This window comes from Chrysemys picta, chromosome 2 (genome assembly GCF_011386835.1).
Source record: "Chrysemys picta bellii isolate R12L10 chromosome 2, ASM1138683v2, whole genome shotgun sequence".
NCBI lineage: Eukaryota > Metazoa > Chordata > Testudines > Emydidae > Chrysemys > Chrysemys picta.
This window is the reverse complement of record NC_088792.1, coordinates 162,534,312-162,551,647: the sequence shown is the minus strand read 5'-3', so window position 1 is coordinate 162,551,647 and position 17,336 is coordinate 162,534,312. Positions and strand designations below refer to the sequence as shown.

General features: G+C 47.5%; 1 protein-coding gene across 1 annotated transcript; it reads left to right on the top strand.

The window, feature by feature from the left end:
* Nucleotides 1-1,239: 1,239 nt before the first annotated feature.
* LOC101935047 (neuropeptide FF receptor 1-like) lies at nt 1,240-14,363 on the top strand. Its single transcript, XM_005286522.4, has 4 exons — nt 1,240-1,510; nt 5,876-6,208; nt 8,571-8,670; nt 10,942-14,363. The coding sequence occupies exons 2-4, from the start codon at nt 5,899-5,901 to the stop codon at nt 11,825-11,827; spliced, it is 1,296 nt and encodes a 431-aa protein (XP_005286579.2). The 5' UTR covers nt 1,240-1,510; nt 5,876-5,898; the 3' UTR covers nt 11,828-14,363.
* The last annotated feature ends 2,973 nt before the right edge of the window (nt 14,364-17,336 follow it).

The window sequence follows — 17,336 nt, the reverse complement described above, 5'->3', positions numbered from 1 at the left end:
AGGACAGGTCTGGCTGTAATTTCCCCTGGGAAATGCCCATATGACCAGCCAAACCATTAGCGTGCCTTGCCAAGGCTGGCGGAACCTAATTAAATAACACTCATTGGTATGATTGTTCTAAGTGCTGCTCCCTTACTTCACTTCCACCTAAGTCCATAAATGACTCCACTGCAAGGGGCAGAAGGCTGGGTGCAAAACTATGCAGAGACTCAGAGGTAGTAAGGAAAGGAGCCTTTAAGTGTATTTGTTTTCTTGGTATATATTCTAGAGGACTTTGAATGTGTACATTTTAAATGTGCCTTTTCCCCATCCCAGATGCCTCCACCGAGCCTGCATTCCTCTTCAGCACGTTCCTGGTGGAAGGAACTTTCCGAGCTGCACGTCCCAATTTGTGTGAATGATACAGTTGCACCTTCCCAGGCTCAATTAGCATCCGAAATCAGAGTGAACAACATGCTGTGACTGTGTGTGCTAGACAAGCTCAAGGATGCTGTGACGCTATGCAACATTTAAACAAACAACCTTTAATGTGCAGCAGATTTCAATCCAAAGCTAATGCTGTTGAAACGCTCTGTGGGGTGGAGGGGAGGGGGAAGAGGAGGAAAGAACAGGGGCACTTGTGTTTATCAGGGGGTGAAAATACTGGACTTGCCCCTTGCACAAGCTGCATAGAGCTGTTTGGCTCATCATCAATCATAAGCTTGATGAGCTCATTCATTCAGTGCAGAGGGCTGGGAGACAAGGGTTTTGCTTTCTACTGGGCAAGGCACTTTTCTGTGCCCCAGTTCCCCCTCTGTACATTAGGGGATAATACTTACCTCCCCGCGGGGCTACGGTGTTCGATGAGTGTCCGTAAAGTGCTTTGAGAGGCTGGGACGAAGAGGCAGGCAAGGGGTTGTTATTCAAAAGAATAATCACATCCCCACGCTTTCCATGCATGCCAAAATAAACGTGTCAGCATGATTGAGCCAGGATTGAGCTTTCTAACCCACTGTGATTCCATGCGATGCGTCAATTTAGACCATCTTGCCTCTTTAAGGGGGACGTTTTAAAAAAAAATGTGGTTAGACCAAAAGATTTGAACAAGTGCAGAGTGAGAAGGAATGGGTTCTTTAAGGAGGAGGAGGGAGAAGCGAGAGAGTGGCAGAGAGACTCACACCAAGAGGTCCTTCCAACTGGTCTCTGCATTTTGAAGCCTTTTCAGTGACATCACTGTTCTTGTCTTTATAATAAAGGGGACCTAGGAGTCTGCATTCAGTCTGAGCTCAGGCAGATTAGCAGATTAGAAACAACTGCACCTCCCATCTATCACCACAGAACAGGCTCGCATTTTATTTCCACCATGGATTGAGGGGTTAAGCTTAGATAATTTAGAGATCAGACCTGTCTTTCTTTTTCTTTTGTTACTGGCCAGTCTTCTTGTGCTGGAAATATAAGATTTTAAATGGGAAGTTGGTAGCTTCTTCTGCCAGCCTGAAAAGAGGATTCCCTCAACTCCTAGAGGACACAGGTAAGAAACTAAATAATTCCTGATATTCTGCAGAGCTGCCCTATGGAGAAGGGGTGCTATTCTCCTGGTGGCTGAAATGGATGCAAAATCTGTCTCCCCTCGCAATATGAAGAAATAGATATTGTAGGTATTTTATGTTTCCCGGTAAGTGAGGGGTCATTGATCAACAAAGCAGGAAGAAACTCAGTGAAAGAATTTGCACTAATAATGTCTCAAAATCAGAACAAACCCCTGCCTGGATCAGACAAAAACATGCCCCAAATGTTGCAGGGAACTTTGAAAGCTCTATCAGATGAACATGATCTATTTCTACTTCCTCCAGGGTCCAAATCAGTTCACTGGAGCAACCGGTTAATGACAGGGCTCTGTATCATTCAGCCTGGGAATAGAATTAAAGCATGAGTGTTGGCGCTTGCTGTTTGAGCGGAGCTATAGCCTTAGATGTGGAAGGAGTCTAAGGAGACAAGAGAACTGCTTGTATTCTTGTACAGCTGAATAGGGCTCTGAAGGATGTGACAATGACCGCTCTGTGTTTATCGATTAGGCTTATCTCAGCAGAACATTTTTTCTCCAGGTGGTTGAGTGAGAACAGATAACTGTCTGCATGTCTTGATCTCCAGGCCACCTGTAACCTTATTCTTTGGTGCCGATGGTAGCGGTTCTGTTCCCAACGGGAGGGAAATGTGTGCACGCGGGAGATACTTCAACAAGAGGTGCAGCTTGGACAGTCTAGATGAACTCCTGAGTGCCCTGGAACAAGGCATAAGGAGGAGACAGTCACATGAAGGGGAAGAGGCTCCTGCCTGGTTGGCTTTGCCCTGCAGAGTGGGGTGTGTGGCATTCCCCAGGGGAAAGCACTGTAGCTCCAGAGAGTGGGGGAGAATTACACACGCCAGACAGTGGGGATCAGACTGGGATGGTCTGTGCCAGGAATTCAGCCATTTGGATGAGGTGCTGGGCAGACAATTCTTAGCACGTGGGCAGCACCAGGATGGCCAAAAAAGTTAAAGATCAATGGCTTGATCATGCCGGGGCCTTCTGCACAAGGGTGCGTGTGTATTGGGGATGGGGGGTAAGGACTATCACACCCTCTGTGCCTGGCCTGCATTAGGGTCACATGGATTGGGGCCCTGGCATGCAGGGATGCTTCCCTGGCAGTAACTGAATAGCGAGTGGGCAAGAGGGCGAAGCCCTGGTTCCCCGAGGGGCCCGTGGGAGCTGTCTGGCTGCACGGGGACTATGCCGCACCTGGAAAGGGCTCTCGCTGATGGCGCCCCAGCAGGCACAGGTGGGGAATGATGGGAGTCACTGTGCCACAGAACAACCTCTCTGAGGACCAGGCTCCTTGTGCATCCCCCCTTGCTCGGGGGTGTGCCTGAAAGTGCGACCCCACCCTCAGCTTTTAGGAGTGGCTGGGGGAGGGAGTTTGGACAGGGCTTACAGCAAGCGTCTGGAAATCTCCCTGGAGTGAGCCTGACAGCTTAAAACCGACACTCAGCACTGACAGCACCCAACAGCCCAGAACACGCCCTTTGTCCAGCCAAAGCTTTCCGGGCTTTCTCTCAGCCCAGAACTGCCCTCTAGTGCCCCTCAATAGGATGCTCATAGAGTTCCCACTGTAACACAGAGCTTTGCTCAGGGACAAGTCAGCTGGCGAATAAGAGACAGAGATGAAAAGGGCCTATTATGTCCCATGTAGCCCATCTCCTGTAAGGGGGCAGGAATCCAGTTTGTATTTTCGCTGGATGTAAACTTTGTAGAAAATCTCATTCAAACGCATGCAGGTGTCTATCCATCCATCCACCACAGAGATACTGGGCTGGAAGAGACCTCGTGAGTTCATCGAGTCCAGCCCCTTGCCCTTGGCAGGACCAGATGGATCTAGCCCATCTCTGACAGCTGTTTGTCCAGGCTGTTCTTACAAGCCTTCAATGATGGGGATTCCACACCCCACCCTCCTTGGGAGCCTTTTCCAAAGCTTAACTCCCCTGAGAGTTAGAAAGTTTTTCCTATTATCTAACCTCAGTCTGCCTTGCTGCAGATTAAGCCCATCACTTCTTGCCCTACCCTCAGTGCACATGGAGAACAATTGATCACCATCCTCTTTATAACAACCTCTGATATATCTGGGGACTGTTATCAGCCCCCCCGCCCCAATCCCACCTTCTCTTCTTTAGACTCAACATTCCCAATTCTTTCAACCTTTCCTCATAGATCAGGTTTGCTAAACCTTTTATCATTTTTGTTACTATCCTCTGGACTCTGTCCAATTTGTTCACATCTTTCCTAAAGTGGGGTACCCAGAACTGGACAGAGTCCTCCAGCATGGCCTCACCAGTGCCAAGTACACTGGGATAATTACCTCCCGTGTCTTACACACAGGAACAATAGAACACCACTCTTGTTAATACAGCCCCCAAATTGACTCCTTCTGCACGAGAGGCACTCTAACTCCCCAAATGTTTTCTGTAGTACTGCTGCCTAGCTCCTTATTCCTCTTTTTGTAGCTGCGCATTTGATTTTTCCTTCCTAAGTGCAGTACTTTGCACTTGTCATTATTGAATTTCATCTTATTGATTTTAGACCCATTCTTCAATTTATCAAAATCTTTTTGAATTCGAATCCTCCTCCAACGTGCTTGCAATCCCTCCCACCTTGGAGTCATCTGCAAATTTTATAAGCCTACTCTCCAATCCGTCATCTAAGTCATTCATGAAAATATTGAATAGCACCGGACCCTGGACAGACTCCTGTGGGACATCACTTGAGAAGTCCTCCCACCTAGTGTGACAGCCATCTACTCCTTTCAACCAGGTGTGAACCCACCTTATAGAAACTAAATCTAGATTATATTTCCCTGATTTGCTTATGAGAATGTCATGTGGAACTGGGTCAAAATCAAGATACACAGCTACCCCTTCCCCCTTACCCACTAGGCTGGCTACCCTGTGAAAGGGGGAAAGTAGGTTGGTTTGACATGATTTATTCTTGACAAATCCCTGTTGGCTATTTCTTATAACCCTGTTCTCCTCTATGTTTGAACAAATTGATTGTTTAATAATTTGTTCTGGTATCTATCTAGCCTCCCTCCCTCCCCATACAGATCTATCTATCTAGATTGCAAGCTCTTTGGGTCAGGGGCTGTCAGTGCCTAGCGCAATGGAGCCCTGATCACTGTTTGAGGCTGATATGTGCAATACAAAAAATCTCTCCCTAGCTACTTACCTCTTCTGTAAATCATCTCTCACTGTAGTAGCGAGGCACTCTCTCTTTTGATGAAGGACTAGAGCAGGATGCTTGCGTTCCTTTCTTCACTACATGCCCATTATTATAAGTCCTTTGCTCTTTAACATGCAGTGACAATAAAAGTGGGACAAGCCATGGAGAAAGGATGGGCCAGGCCATATCTGTAGCCTGAACCTGAACGTCCATACGGCAATTTTATAGCTCTGCAACCTGAGCCCAGGTCAGCTGACCCAGGCCAGCCTCAGCTCTGCTGCGTGTCTTCTATTGCAGTAGAGGCATGCCCTTATTAGCTACCCCAAAACCAAAGCCCTTTGCTCCTTCAGAGGTCAACTGACCCTGCTGCTCCATCCCCTCGGAGGGCCTCATTGCTGGTTGCTGTGCAGAAGATATTGGGCTGTTGAGAGTCTAACTCTCTCCCTTGTTGAGCAAGGCGCATTGGTGGATAACTCAGGCACTGAGAGCCAATTTGCATGCAAATCTCCTTTAGGGAAGAGAACCACTCGAAACACAAGGGATGGAATTAGTCTGAAAACAGAAGGGCAGATCCTGAGCTGGTGTAGAAAGTCAGAGCTGCATTGGCTTAGTGGAGCTCTGGCAATTCACACCAGCCGAGGATCTGTCTTATTGTGGCACCTGCTCATTAAAAGGCATAATAATTACACAGCAGAGCTGCGCCGCCTGCTCCCGCGGTGTCATTGTGCTCCCCCTCATTATGTACATAAACTAATTACACAAATGCAATAATGGAATGCCAATTATGTAGATGACTTTTCTGCTGGGTGGACTTTCCCTTCAGCCTTGCCTCTCCCATTAATGTTCTGCCTATGAGTTAATAAGTTGTTTACTTCACTTGACACATTCCAAGCTGGTTTGTACATATCTGGGGAAATTGTCTTGTACAAATATTCCTTCTCTCATTTCTCTATCTTTCACCACTCCACCTATACTCATTTCTGCATCTATCCCCGGGGACATCTATCTATCTCTGCACACGCCCATCTCAGTCTCTATATCTGCACCACTCTGATACCCATTGTTTCTGAGAGTCTTGTCACAACTTGAAACTTCTCTGTTGTCAAAACACTGAAATTCCCATAATTCTCCTATGGTCTTTCACAGCTGAGCAAAATCCCTGCCAGCCCATGGATGGCCCCGGGATGGAGTCAGAAGGCAGAATCAACAAGACGATCTTTTCTTTAATGAGCCATAAAAGAAACTTGACATATTTGCCCTACTACCAGCACTCCCCGCCTGTTGCCGCTATCTATATAATCTCCTACTTGTTTATCTTCGCCTTGTGCATGGTTGGGAACAGTCTGGTTTGCTTCATTGTGCTGAAGAACAGCCGGATGAGAACAGTCACCAACCTCTTTATCCTCAACCTAGCCATCAGCGACCTGCTGGTTGGGATTTTTTGTGTGCCTACCACACTCGTGGACAATTTAATCACAGGTAAGGAGAGAGGGTGACACTGAGCGCTCTCTGTGCTGGCCAGACCTCCAGCAGTGTCCCACCTACAAGAGTTGATGAGAAGAGAGGCCCTGAGCACAGAATTGACTCAATCCCAGTTTCCTCTGGGTTCTCAGGCACATAACTCCACTGCTCTGGGCCATTTACATACGCACCTACCTCAGAGGGGAGGTGTCAGCTAATACTTATTAATTCCTTTGAAGAAGGAAATGCTAAGAGTAAGGAAACCACTAAGACCTAAAGCAGCCTTAGGAACACAGGCAATGCAGCTCCATTGGGAGCATCCAAAGGTGTAAGCACCTGAGAGAGACAGGGATCATTTAGGGTTGTAAAAGTGCTGCAAAGCTAGCCAACATTTGCAAACCTGGGTGCCTCGTGGCAGACTTCTAAATAAATGCTGCCTTGTTTGCAAAGGGGCCGAGGGCCTGTAGTTCCCACTGACTTCCATGGGATCAGCAGCTGCTTAGCACCTTAGCATGCTCTGCTCCATGCTGTTGGCAAGATGAGGGGAATTGTGCAGGGCATTTTGTGTGTGCTACAGGCTTGATCCAAAGCCCACTGAAGTCAACTGTTGGCTCCAGCGACCTCTGGATCAGGTCCTTGGTCCCTAAGGAAAGTTGTGGGGCTGCTGCACATGGTAGAACGGGTCAGGAGAGTCTCTTCTTGCATTCCTGAGCTGGCCCGTCCCCAGGCCAGGACTCTCCACAGGGATCAGTACTGTTCCCTCAGGCTTCATTAAGTGTCTGCTGAGCACAGCAGCTCCCTCCCCTCTAGAGCACACGGGGTTGTTCTCCTGTGCTGCCTAGGCCTGGGTAGGGGTGACTGGCTAAGCGCCTCCTGCTCTGAACCAGGAACAACTCGGAATAATGCCCTTGCCAGAGGGATCAGGCAGGAGGCAGCTGGCATCTGTATGGTCTCGGGCTTGGAGCCTGGAAAAAACAATGACTTTGTCTAACACATTGAAGCTTCTATGGTTGCTGGCACCCAAAGTTCTTGGAGGGTTAAGGATACTGGGATGCTCTGAGACACGCTCACTAAATGGGCCACAGAAATGCATCTCATTTTCTCTAACTGGTAAGTGAATTCTCCGCTTGCTGGAGTGAGGGACTGACAGTGCTGCCCAGGTGCAGGGAGAGGAGATTCTGTATAAACTTCCCACACACATCTCTGCCAAGAGACACCAGTCCAGACCTGCTGTGCCCCCTGCCAGCCCACTGACCCTGGCAGCTCTGCCAGTGAAAACTCTCTGCTACTGCAAGTCCAGAGCTCCCACACAGCCCTGCTAAGTCATAGCAATCCTGACCCACAGGGCTTGCTGCTCCGGTTCTGGGCTTCCACACTGCTCTGACAACACCTTTAATATCTGTCCTGCAGCCCCCCTCACACAGCTCTGCCAGTGCCCTTCGATCCTGACCTGCAGCACCCTATGATTGCCCAGGCCTGCACCCCATCACTCCCCAGATCTGCCAACTGTTCTCAGTTGGACATTTCATATACAAATATAAGATGCTAACTTGTCTGAAAAAAGAATGAGGAGTCCTTGTGGCACCTTAGAGACTAACAAATGTATTTGGGCATAAGCTTCTGTGGGCTAAAACCCACTCATCAGATGCATGCAGTGGAAAATACAGTAGGAAGATATATATATATATATACACAGAGAACATGAAAAAATGGGTGTTGCCATACCAACTCTAACAAGACTAATCAATTAAGGTGGGCTATTATCAGCAGGAGAAAAAAAACTTTAGTTATTATCACTACAAAAGTTTTTTTTCTCCTGCTGATAATAGCCCACCTTAATTGATTAGTCTCGTTAGAGTTGGTATGGCAACACCCATTTTTTCACGTTCTCCGTGTACATATATCTTCCTACTGTATTTTCCACTGCATGCATCCGATGAAGTGGGTTTTAGCCCACGGAAGCTTATGCCCAAATACATTTGTTAGTCTCTAAGGTGCCACAAGGACTCCTCGTTCTTTTTGCTGATACAGATTAACATGGCTACCACTCTGTAACTTGTCTGAGTTCCTGTAGTGAGACGATTGCTGCTTTGGCAGAGAAGAGCCGCTAACAATGAAATCACCCCCAACAGCTTCTCTGCAGGGTAGGGGCTTGATGTGCAAGCTGCATGGACTCTTTTCAGCTGCAGCCCGCAATTAGTGCTGTATTCGGCCACAGCATCCTCTCCCAATCTCTCTATCATGTGAGCTCCCCTGGGCAAAGCAAACTGCATTGGCGTTTCATGGTGCAGCAACTGAGTTGCAACTGCACCTCTTGGGTTTGACGAGCTTCTGCTTCCCCCAGACTCACACTGACTCATGTCTGATTATTTTCTGCTAGGCTGGCCCTTCAGCAATGGAATCTGCAAGATGAGTGGGCTGGTTCAGGGCATGTCTGTGTCCTCGTCTGTTTTCACGCTGGTGGCGATTGCTGTGGACAGGTGAGAAGAGGCTGCACAAGGGAAAGTGGAGCTGCAGCAGCATAAACGGAAGCTCCCCCACCCCCTGACTTTAAATAAAGAAAATCAAAGCACAGGGCTCTGAACCCCCTTCCGACTCTCATTAAGATCAACGGGGAAAGATAGATTGGAGCAGGCTCTTTATCCACAGTGCCGGCAGTATCTGGTGCAGCCGCGCCACCTTCTCCACACTGCCCTGCCAAGGTGCTGAGGGGGAACCTTGCTCGGTGCAAGCATTTGGCCTTTAGGCCAGGTCGACACCACAGAACTTTTGCTTGCATAGCTCTGTTGGTCAGGGATGAGATTTTTGGCCAACAGAGGTGTGCTGGCAAAAGCCAGAGTGGTGGGGATGGAGGCAGGCATGGGCTAGACAGTAGCATCTAAAGCGCAGCGCTGGTGTAAGCTGTGTCCACACTGGGAGCGCTTGGCTGCTATAGCACATCAGCAGAGCAGGACTGGCCAAGCCTTCCAAGGGCAGGCCTGCCCTTAGGTGCTATGTGGCCAGTCCAGGCCAGTTCTGCTGGTGGCTTTTGCCTAGTGGATGCCTGCCCACATGCAAGCCCCAAGCTCCTTCCACACAATGGGCCCTGAGCAGCCATCAGCTAGGACCTGCTAGCACGAGGGGCAAGACAGAGCTGTGTGCTGCTGGGGCCGCTCCTCTTCCCTTTATCAGTCCCTGAGCCATCCGGTCCCAACGCGAGGCTTTTCATGTCTGAAATTTGTGACACTACGCTGAGCGTGAATGGCTTCAAAGGCTGATATTTTTGCAAGACAACTACGTTTAATTAAAAACCCCATTACTTGGAGAACAGTTATGGAACTGTTGAATTAATAACTCCAAAATTGTTTCAAGTAAGAAACTGCCAGAATCAAAAGGTTATTTCCACTCCCATACGTTTTAATCATTCAGAGCCGTGTGCCTCCTCGCAGCCATTCACATCAGCACAATGTGGCAAAGGCAGACAATTACCTCAATCAAATGCAGGCTTCCTTGTTTTGCAATCTTATGCTGCAGGTTAACTGGGGGAGTTTGACTTTATGAGTGAACCTGCAAACTCCAGATAAGAACTGGAATGGAAAGGTAGGCCATTGGTTCTACCTTCCCGCTTCCGGGCACATGCCAGCCTCTAACTGATCAGAGTTAGGAAGAAAATGGTCCTCTGCACAGGTGATTCCATAAATGCCTGTTGCAGGTTTTTTTGACCCTTCCTCTGAGGGCAGCTGGTACTGGCCCCTGTCAGAGGTGAGATACTGGGCAAGAGGGACTCCTGGTCTGAGCTAATCTGGCAACCCCTCTGTCCTAAGAAAAAAAGGTATTTTTAGAGCTGGTTGAACGTTTTCCTCTGAAAGGGGGATGGTGCCAGAAGGTGGCGGGGTGGTGTGTTTTTGTTTTGTTTTTTTAATGATGGAAAATGGATTTTTTGATCAAACAGAAATTCTTGAAAAATATCCATTTTTGTCAAAAAGTGGTTAGGTTTTCATTTAAAAGCTCTCTCCCCTTCTGCCTCTCACGCTTGGAATGAGCATCCCCTCCACAGCCACAAACCTTACTCATCCTCCTTCTCAAATCTCCTTTGCCACGAAGCCTACATTCACCTGACAACGGTCATGTTGCTGGTGTCCCGAGACCACTGCCTATCCTCCTAATCAGCCCGGTCTCAGTGTTTCCTTGTGCTCCGCCCTTGCCTGTCCCCACCTGCTGTGCTTGTCTTACACTTAGATCATCAGCTCTTCAGAGCAGAAACCATTCCTTTGTTCTGTGTTTGTACAGCGCCTAGCACAGCAGGGGCCTCGTCCAGGACTGGGGCTCCTTGGTGCTATGGAATCAATAACCGGTACCTCCACTGCAGAATGGGGGTACAGTGTAAAGACACAAGCTGTGAAATTCTGGCTCTGTTGAAGTCAATCTTGGCATTTTAGCACCAATCCACAATTTCACCCCTTCTCTCTTTCAATGGAAGTTTTACCATGACTTCAATGGAAGCAGAATTAGGCCAATACTAAGAGCTTTTGAAAAACCCAGCAAGTGGTTGGATTAGATACTTGGGACCTCTGCCCCTTTCCACCTCTGTGGGCATGGGCCCAAAGAGACATGATCTGGGAGTTAACTACCAGTCTTCCTGGCCCAAGGTAATCATGCACCATGTCCCAGGAGAACCTGGTACTGCTTTGTGCTTAGATTGCTTTTGGGTCTTGCTCTGTGAAAGTTTCTCTCAGTAGAACTCACCTATCCGTGTGTTGGTTTTGCATCAGGTTCCGCTGCATCATTTATCCCTTTAAATCGAAGCTCAGTCTGCTCAAGGCCCTGAACACCATCGTGGTCATCTGGGTCCTGGCCATCACCATCATGTGCCCTTCTGCTGTCATGCTCACGGTGGTGCAGATTGAGGATCACTACATGGTGTACAATGACAACCAGAGCCTGGCTTACCCCTTGTATTCCTGCTACGAGGCCTGGCCCAACAGCGAGATGCGCAAGGTCTACACCACTGTCCTTTTTGCCCACATCTACGTGGCCCCATTGACCCTCATCATGGTCATGTACGGTAGGATTGGCGTCAAACTCTACAGGTCATCGGGCCCGGTGAGCAAGCACAGGGTGGAGAACCAGGAGTGCTGCAGTGCTGCTGTCTCCAGGAGGAAGGTCAAGGTAATCAAGATGCTCATTCTGGTGGCCCTGCTCTTCATGCTCTCCTGGCTGCCCCTGTGGACCCTGATGTTGTTCACAGACTACACCAAGCTGGATGACGACCAGATCGACCTGCTGACGGGCTACATTTTCCCCTTCGCGCACTGGCTGGCCTTCTCCAACAGCAGCGTCAATCCCATCATCTATGGCTACTTCAATGAGAACTTCAAGCGGGGCTTCCAGGCAGCCTTCCAGTTCCAAGTTTGCTCGGAGGAGATAGGGCATCATGAGGCCTATTCGGAGAAGGTGACGGGCAGCACCAGTGGCTTCAGCACTCGCAACAAGATCTTCACGGACAGGGAATCCTCCGACTCCGTCTGCCTCAAGAACCTGCATGCCAAAGTCTCCTGCCCCGTGCAGAATGGACAAGCCCAGAAACAGGGACTTCACCTGCAGGATATTGATAAAATCACCCCTCTGAACAAAGTCTGCAAAGCATGGGATGAGTGAGACGGCTGGCGAGATGGGAATGCTGTCTCTTTCCATTTGCAAACGTCACTTTTATTTGTTACAGTGATGCGTGTGCAGTGAGGAGTATTTTCCCCTCAGGCCTGGTACCTAGCTATTCATATTCTGTTTTGTAAATGCAAAATGAATCGCATGGAGCTGCTGTTCAATATTCCTATCGATGCACAAATATCTGTCAATCACTTTCAGTGTATAGTTGAGGCTAGCTGTCATATAAAATGTCTATGTCTTAAAGCTACAACTCCATGCAGAGTTTCCTTGGCTTGCAATCAGAATGTGGTTCTTTTGGGGGTGGAAAAATGTATTTCACAGGTCAGGATTCAGTTTTGCATTTAAAAAAAAAAATCTATGAGTATTTGTCTTCTTATGTTAGCAAACTGCTGCTTGTCAAGCTCCTACTGCTGTTGGGCCGCCCCATCTGTTATATGTGCAGAAGAGAATCCCAAAGCTGATAGGGCAGCCGAAGTCTCTCTCTGGATGCTCTTGCAAGGTTCCAAGGTCAGTACTTCAGGACACAAAAACCATTCCAGCAGCTCTGCAGTGTAACACAAGAAATCGCAGCTGTATCCAGGGAGAGTGCCACAATAAACACTCCACACTTTTGTTACTAAGATCACTTTAAAACTGAAAGGATTAAAAAAGAAAACCCATCTAGGCCCCAATCCAGCAAAGCACTTAAGCAGATGCTTATCTTCAAGCATGGGAGTAGGCCAGATCCTGATGCTTTTCACCATTCCTGCTCCTTGACCCTGTCTAGACTAGAAATATGCACTGGTTTCACTAAATAGATTAAAAAATAATCTAATTCAACTAGTACAAACCCTTAATATAGATACACTTAAGACGGTTTAACCTTTATTTAAACAGGTTCAGCTGAGTCAGTACGTTACAGTGAAATTGGCAAGGGTTAAACTGGTTTAGCGCCTCTGGATTAGGAATTTTCCCCAGTATAATGGATCAATTTTCTGATTGATTTAGTTCAACCAGTGCACTCATCTAGTACGGACTAGGCCTTTGTTACTGCTTGGCATTTTGCTCAGCAAAAATTCCTCCTGTGGACACGATGAACTACCGAAACAATGGAATAGCAGACATCACCAAAGACCGTCAGCCAAATTCTGTTCATTTACACTTGTGTAAATTTAGAGTAATACCATTTCTCTCAGGGCAGTTACTCCAGATGCACATTGCTGTGTCGGAGAAGAGAGCTTACCACATCATCTCCCCAGCTGCCAGGTGCTGCTTGGGGACAATGCAGAACTGTATGTCCCCCAAGGGCATTGCCCCTCAGCAGAGCTTGTGATATGCAATACACAGTGTGCCTGTTCCAGTGATTGGCCCTTGGAGATTTCACTGGCAACACATCCTGAGCAGGCAGTCAGCCACACAGGTCTGCTAGAACATGAGTCTATTATGCTCTTTGATCCATCTGTACCCATTCTTTGAATGTAGATTAGCTCATGCAAATTGTACACACAATAGCCTAACCATTTCCTGTTGGTTCCAAAGCCCATGCTAAATCAGCTCATGTCTATTCATAATCACATTGCTGGAAAATCATGAGCACTGTGAATCAGTGACTTTTCCTCACGCCCATGTCTTGCTCCTGTGATACATAGGGAAATTCATTACAGTGTTTTAATGGGTTCTGTGCCATTTCTCTGGATTTCAGGGATTTGCGGCAATGAGAAATGAGAAGGACTCCAAAGAACAAAGGGGATTGGAGGCAGAGGCAGAAAGAACTGAACATAAAGAGGATAGTCTAAAACAGGGGTAGGCAACCTATGGCACGCGTGCCAAAGGCGGCACGCGAGCTGATTTTCAGTGGCACTCACACTGCCCAGATCCTGGCCACCGGTCCGGGGGGCTCTGCATTTTAATTTAATTTTAAATGAAGCTTCTTAAACATTTTAAAAACCTTATTTACTTTACATACAACAATAGTTTAGTTATATAATATAGATTTATAGAGAGATACCTTCTAAAAACGTTAAAATGTATGACTGGCACGCAAAACCTTAAATCAGAGTGAATAAATGAAGACTCGGCACACCACTTCTGAAAGGTTGCTGACCCCTGGTCTAAAATGAGCTGCCAAACTAGTGCGGTGCCCCAGCACTAAGTTAATCTAGCAGGGAATCCCAATATTTAAATGCAGAAAACTAGATCCTGGATGCCAACAGAAATTCCTGCCCTTGTGTGTTACAGGCCAAAAGAGACCATTGCATTTTGCCCCAACGTGAGTGGTGACCCATTTCACAGGCTAATGGGAGCTTTCCAGAACACCAACCCACCCCATTCCCATCTTTGCAGCATCCTCCTATTCCAAGAGCAAATGAATCCTGCACCAAAGAGCGGCCTTGATTTAGTATTGAATAAGGACTGGGAATGGCTGAGCCATTACAAACATTCAATCTATCTCCCCTTGTAAGCATTCTCACACTTCCTATCAAACTGTCTGTACTGGGCTATCTTGATTATCACTTCAAAAAAAATTTTTTCACTTACTTAATTGGCCTCTCAGAGTTGGTAAGACAACTCCCACCTGTTCATGCTCTCTGTATGTGTGTATATATATCTCCTCAATATATGTTCCATTCTATATGCATCCGAAGAAGTGGGGCTGTAGCCCATGAAAGCTTATGCTCTAATAAATTTGTTAGTCTCTAAGGTGCCACAAGTACTCCTGTTCTTTTTTCTTGAAATCAATGTGTCCTGAACCACATGATCATACCATAAGACATCAGGTTGGATTCGCTTTCCCCACTCAGGCCAGAGGAGTCAGGGAAGGGGAGCCCAGGAAAACCCTCTCCATGGCTGTTGCTAATGAAAGGTCAGAATCAGGTGTATTTTGTGAAAGCCTTGAGGCCATCTGTTTCTGTTACAGGGACTCCCCTGGCTGCTCCATCATACCAAACATGACTGACAGATTATTGATTCAGGGAGGATGTTGTGAATTTGTTTTTCATCTGCAATCCAGTAAATTAAACTTGAAGCTTAATCCTCATTTGTCCAGTCTCCTGGAAGAAAAGCCAAAGGCCCTGTTCTCAACTGAATCCATCACCTGCATGTATAACTAGCTCTTTTGGCAGACAGAGGAAGGAACAAAACAATCAATTGTGCAGAGAGGGTGGTTCCTACATAAATCAGAGATCAATCCCATATGAAGGCTTCCACGCTCAGGCAATTAGTGCTGGATATATTGCTTGCTTTATCGACTTATCCCCAGGGGGCTTTTAGAAACGCATTAATTAACACCTCTGAAATCACTTTGTCTACAGTGGCAAAAACTGTTGTTTTTCTGCGTTGTTGCCAGCACATCGTATCAGAGAGTTATTCAATTAGTATGACAACACACACACACCCAGTGCTCTCATATGCCAAGAAGGGTTTGTTCCCTGGGAGGTTTCCTTCCACCTTCTTCCCAGTGAATGGAAATGCTGCCCTTTGTCAGGGGAAAGGGGCCTTAAAGTGAATGTACGCTTATTAGCATAACTCAGAACCAGCTTGCTGGAGTGTCTGTTGGTCCAGCGTGAGTTCAAGGGGCAATAATATTATAGTAGCATGTAGGAATCCCAGCTGAGATTGGGGCCCCTCTGTGCTGGGGCCTGTACATATGCATAGTGAGAGACCATCTCTGCCCCCAAGAGCTCATGGGTCTGAATTAGCAAGACAGAGGAGGGTGGGTGAAGAGATATATCCTGCCCATTTTACAGAGGGAGAATTGAATCACAGAGAGGTGAAGTGACTTGCCTGAGGTCACACAGCGAGTCAGTAGCAGAGCAGGGAATTTAACCCAGATCTCCTAAATTCTGTTCTATACCTAAGCCACAGGACCATCCTTCCTCCGTTAAGTACTATGTGCTGATTTCTCCTCCCTCAGAGCTCACCTGACATAGCAGAACAACGAAGACCAGTAACACCGAACATGTTTATAGACATTTCCATTTTCAAAGCATTACCCATAGACATTAACTCAGTAATCTGCACAATGCCCTAGGGAGGTAGTGTTCTGGGGAAACTGAGGCACGGAGTGGCCAACTAATATACTGAATGGCACAGAGAGGCAGGATTAGAACTCATGACTAGACTATGCAAGGAAGAGTTACCATTAAAACAACTTCAGGAAAAGAATTAATTGAACATCTCTGTTTATAACTTCGTATCATAGACATTTGAGATGGGAAGTCCACTCAGCCTCCTTTCTAGTCAACGCAGGGCTCCCCCTATGGATTGTGTAGTACCGGAACAGGCGATGGATCGTGAATAGGCCACGTGGCGTATTGAAATCCTCACTGAGTTATCCACCTCACCCCAGCTCTGTCTCAGATCAGAGCAGCAGGGAATGAGAACATGGCTGTTTACTGGACTGGCCGATTCCAAGGACTCTCTGGAGACCACGCAGGGTGCAGCTACATTGCAGTGTACACTGGGGTCTGTGGGACCCACAGCTGCAGACTTGGTCTTTCCAAGACTGCACTTGTGCTCCTCCCTGCATTGTGAACCCGGGTTTACAATTGCTGGACTAGGCTGGAGTGACAATACTACACACAGACCCAACTCAAGTCACCTACAAACACCCAGGCTTGAGCTGCATCCACACTGCAAAATGACAGGGCTTGGCCCTGAATCCCAGTGGGACTTGGGCTTGAACCCACCCCCTAAGACCTAAGGGCCAAGTCAGAAAGATTTGTGCGCCAGAAGATCTGGGAATGAGCGACAGGGGATGGATCACTTGATGATTACCTGTTCTGTTCATTCCCTCTGGGGCACCTGGCACCACTGTCAGAAGACAGGATACTGGGCTAGATGGACCTTTGGTCTGACCCAGTGTGGCCGTTCTTATGTTCTTTTGTGTGTGGACGTGGGAGGAGGGGTTGGACTCAAAACCAAGCATGAGCCCAAGTTTACAAGGCAGTGTAGACAGATCATGGGTTTCCAGCAGCACCAGATGGCTCTCACTTTCACTTTACGTGTTAGACAACTATTACCTTAATGGGATCTGCCATTCGAGCTTCACTCTCAAACCCATTGCCAGGGTGCAAACAGGATCTGAAGGGATGTGATTCGCTGGGAAAGGCTCAGGGTCGGCAGCTATCATGACTTTGAGGTGGGAAGCCAAGCATACTAATGAACCTCTGGCTGTTTGGGGCAGTGCAGAATTCTGCTGCCGTTGCGGGAAGGAGTGAAGGGGGTTATCAGTGCAGCCAATGCCAGGCAGAGAGGTGCTAGTGGAGGTAGTTTGAGCAGTTCCTTTTTTTGTCTCAGTCTCTCATTGAGTTCAGGGAGATGGGTCGGAGGGACGCAGCAGGAGGGAAATGATTTTTCAGATGGATATTGCACAGAATGGGCCCTATGCTGGTGCAAATCAGAAGTAACCCCACTGGCGCTGATGGATCGACATTGGTGTTTGAAGTTTTTGGTCATGTGAAAAAAAGGTTTTGTCAAAGTTTTGCTTCAAAAATTTTCAGGTTTCATTGAAAACCCAACC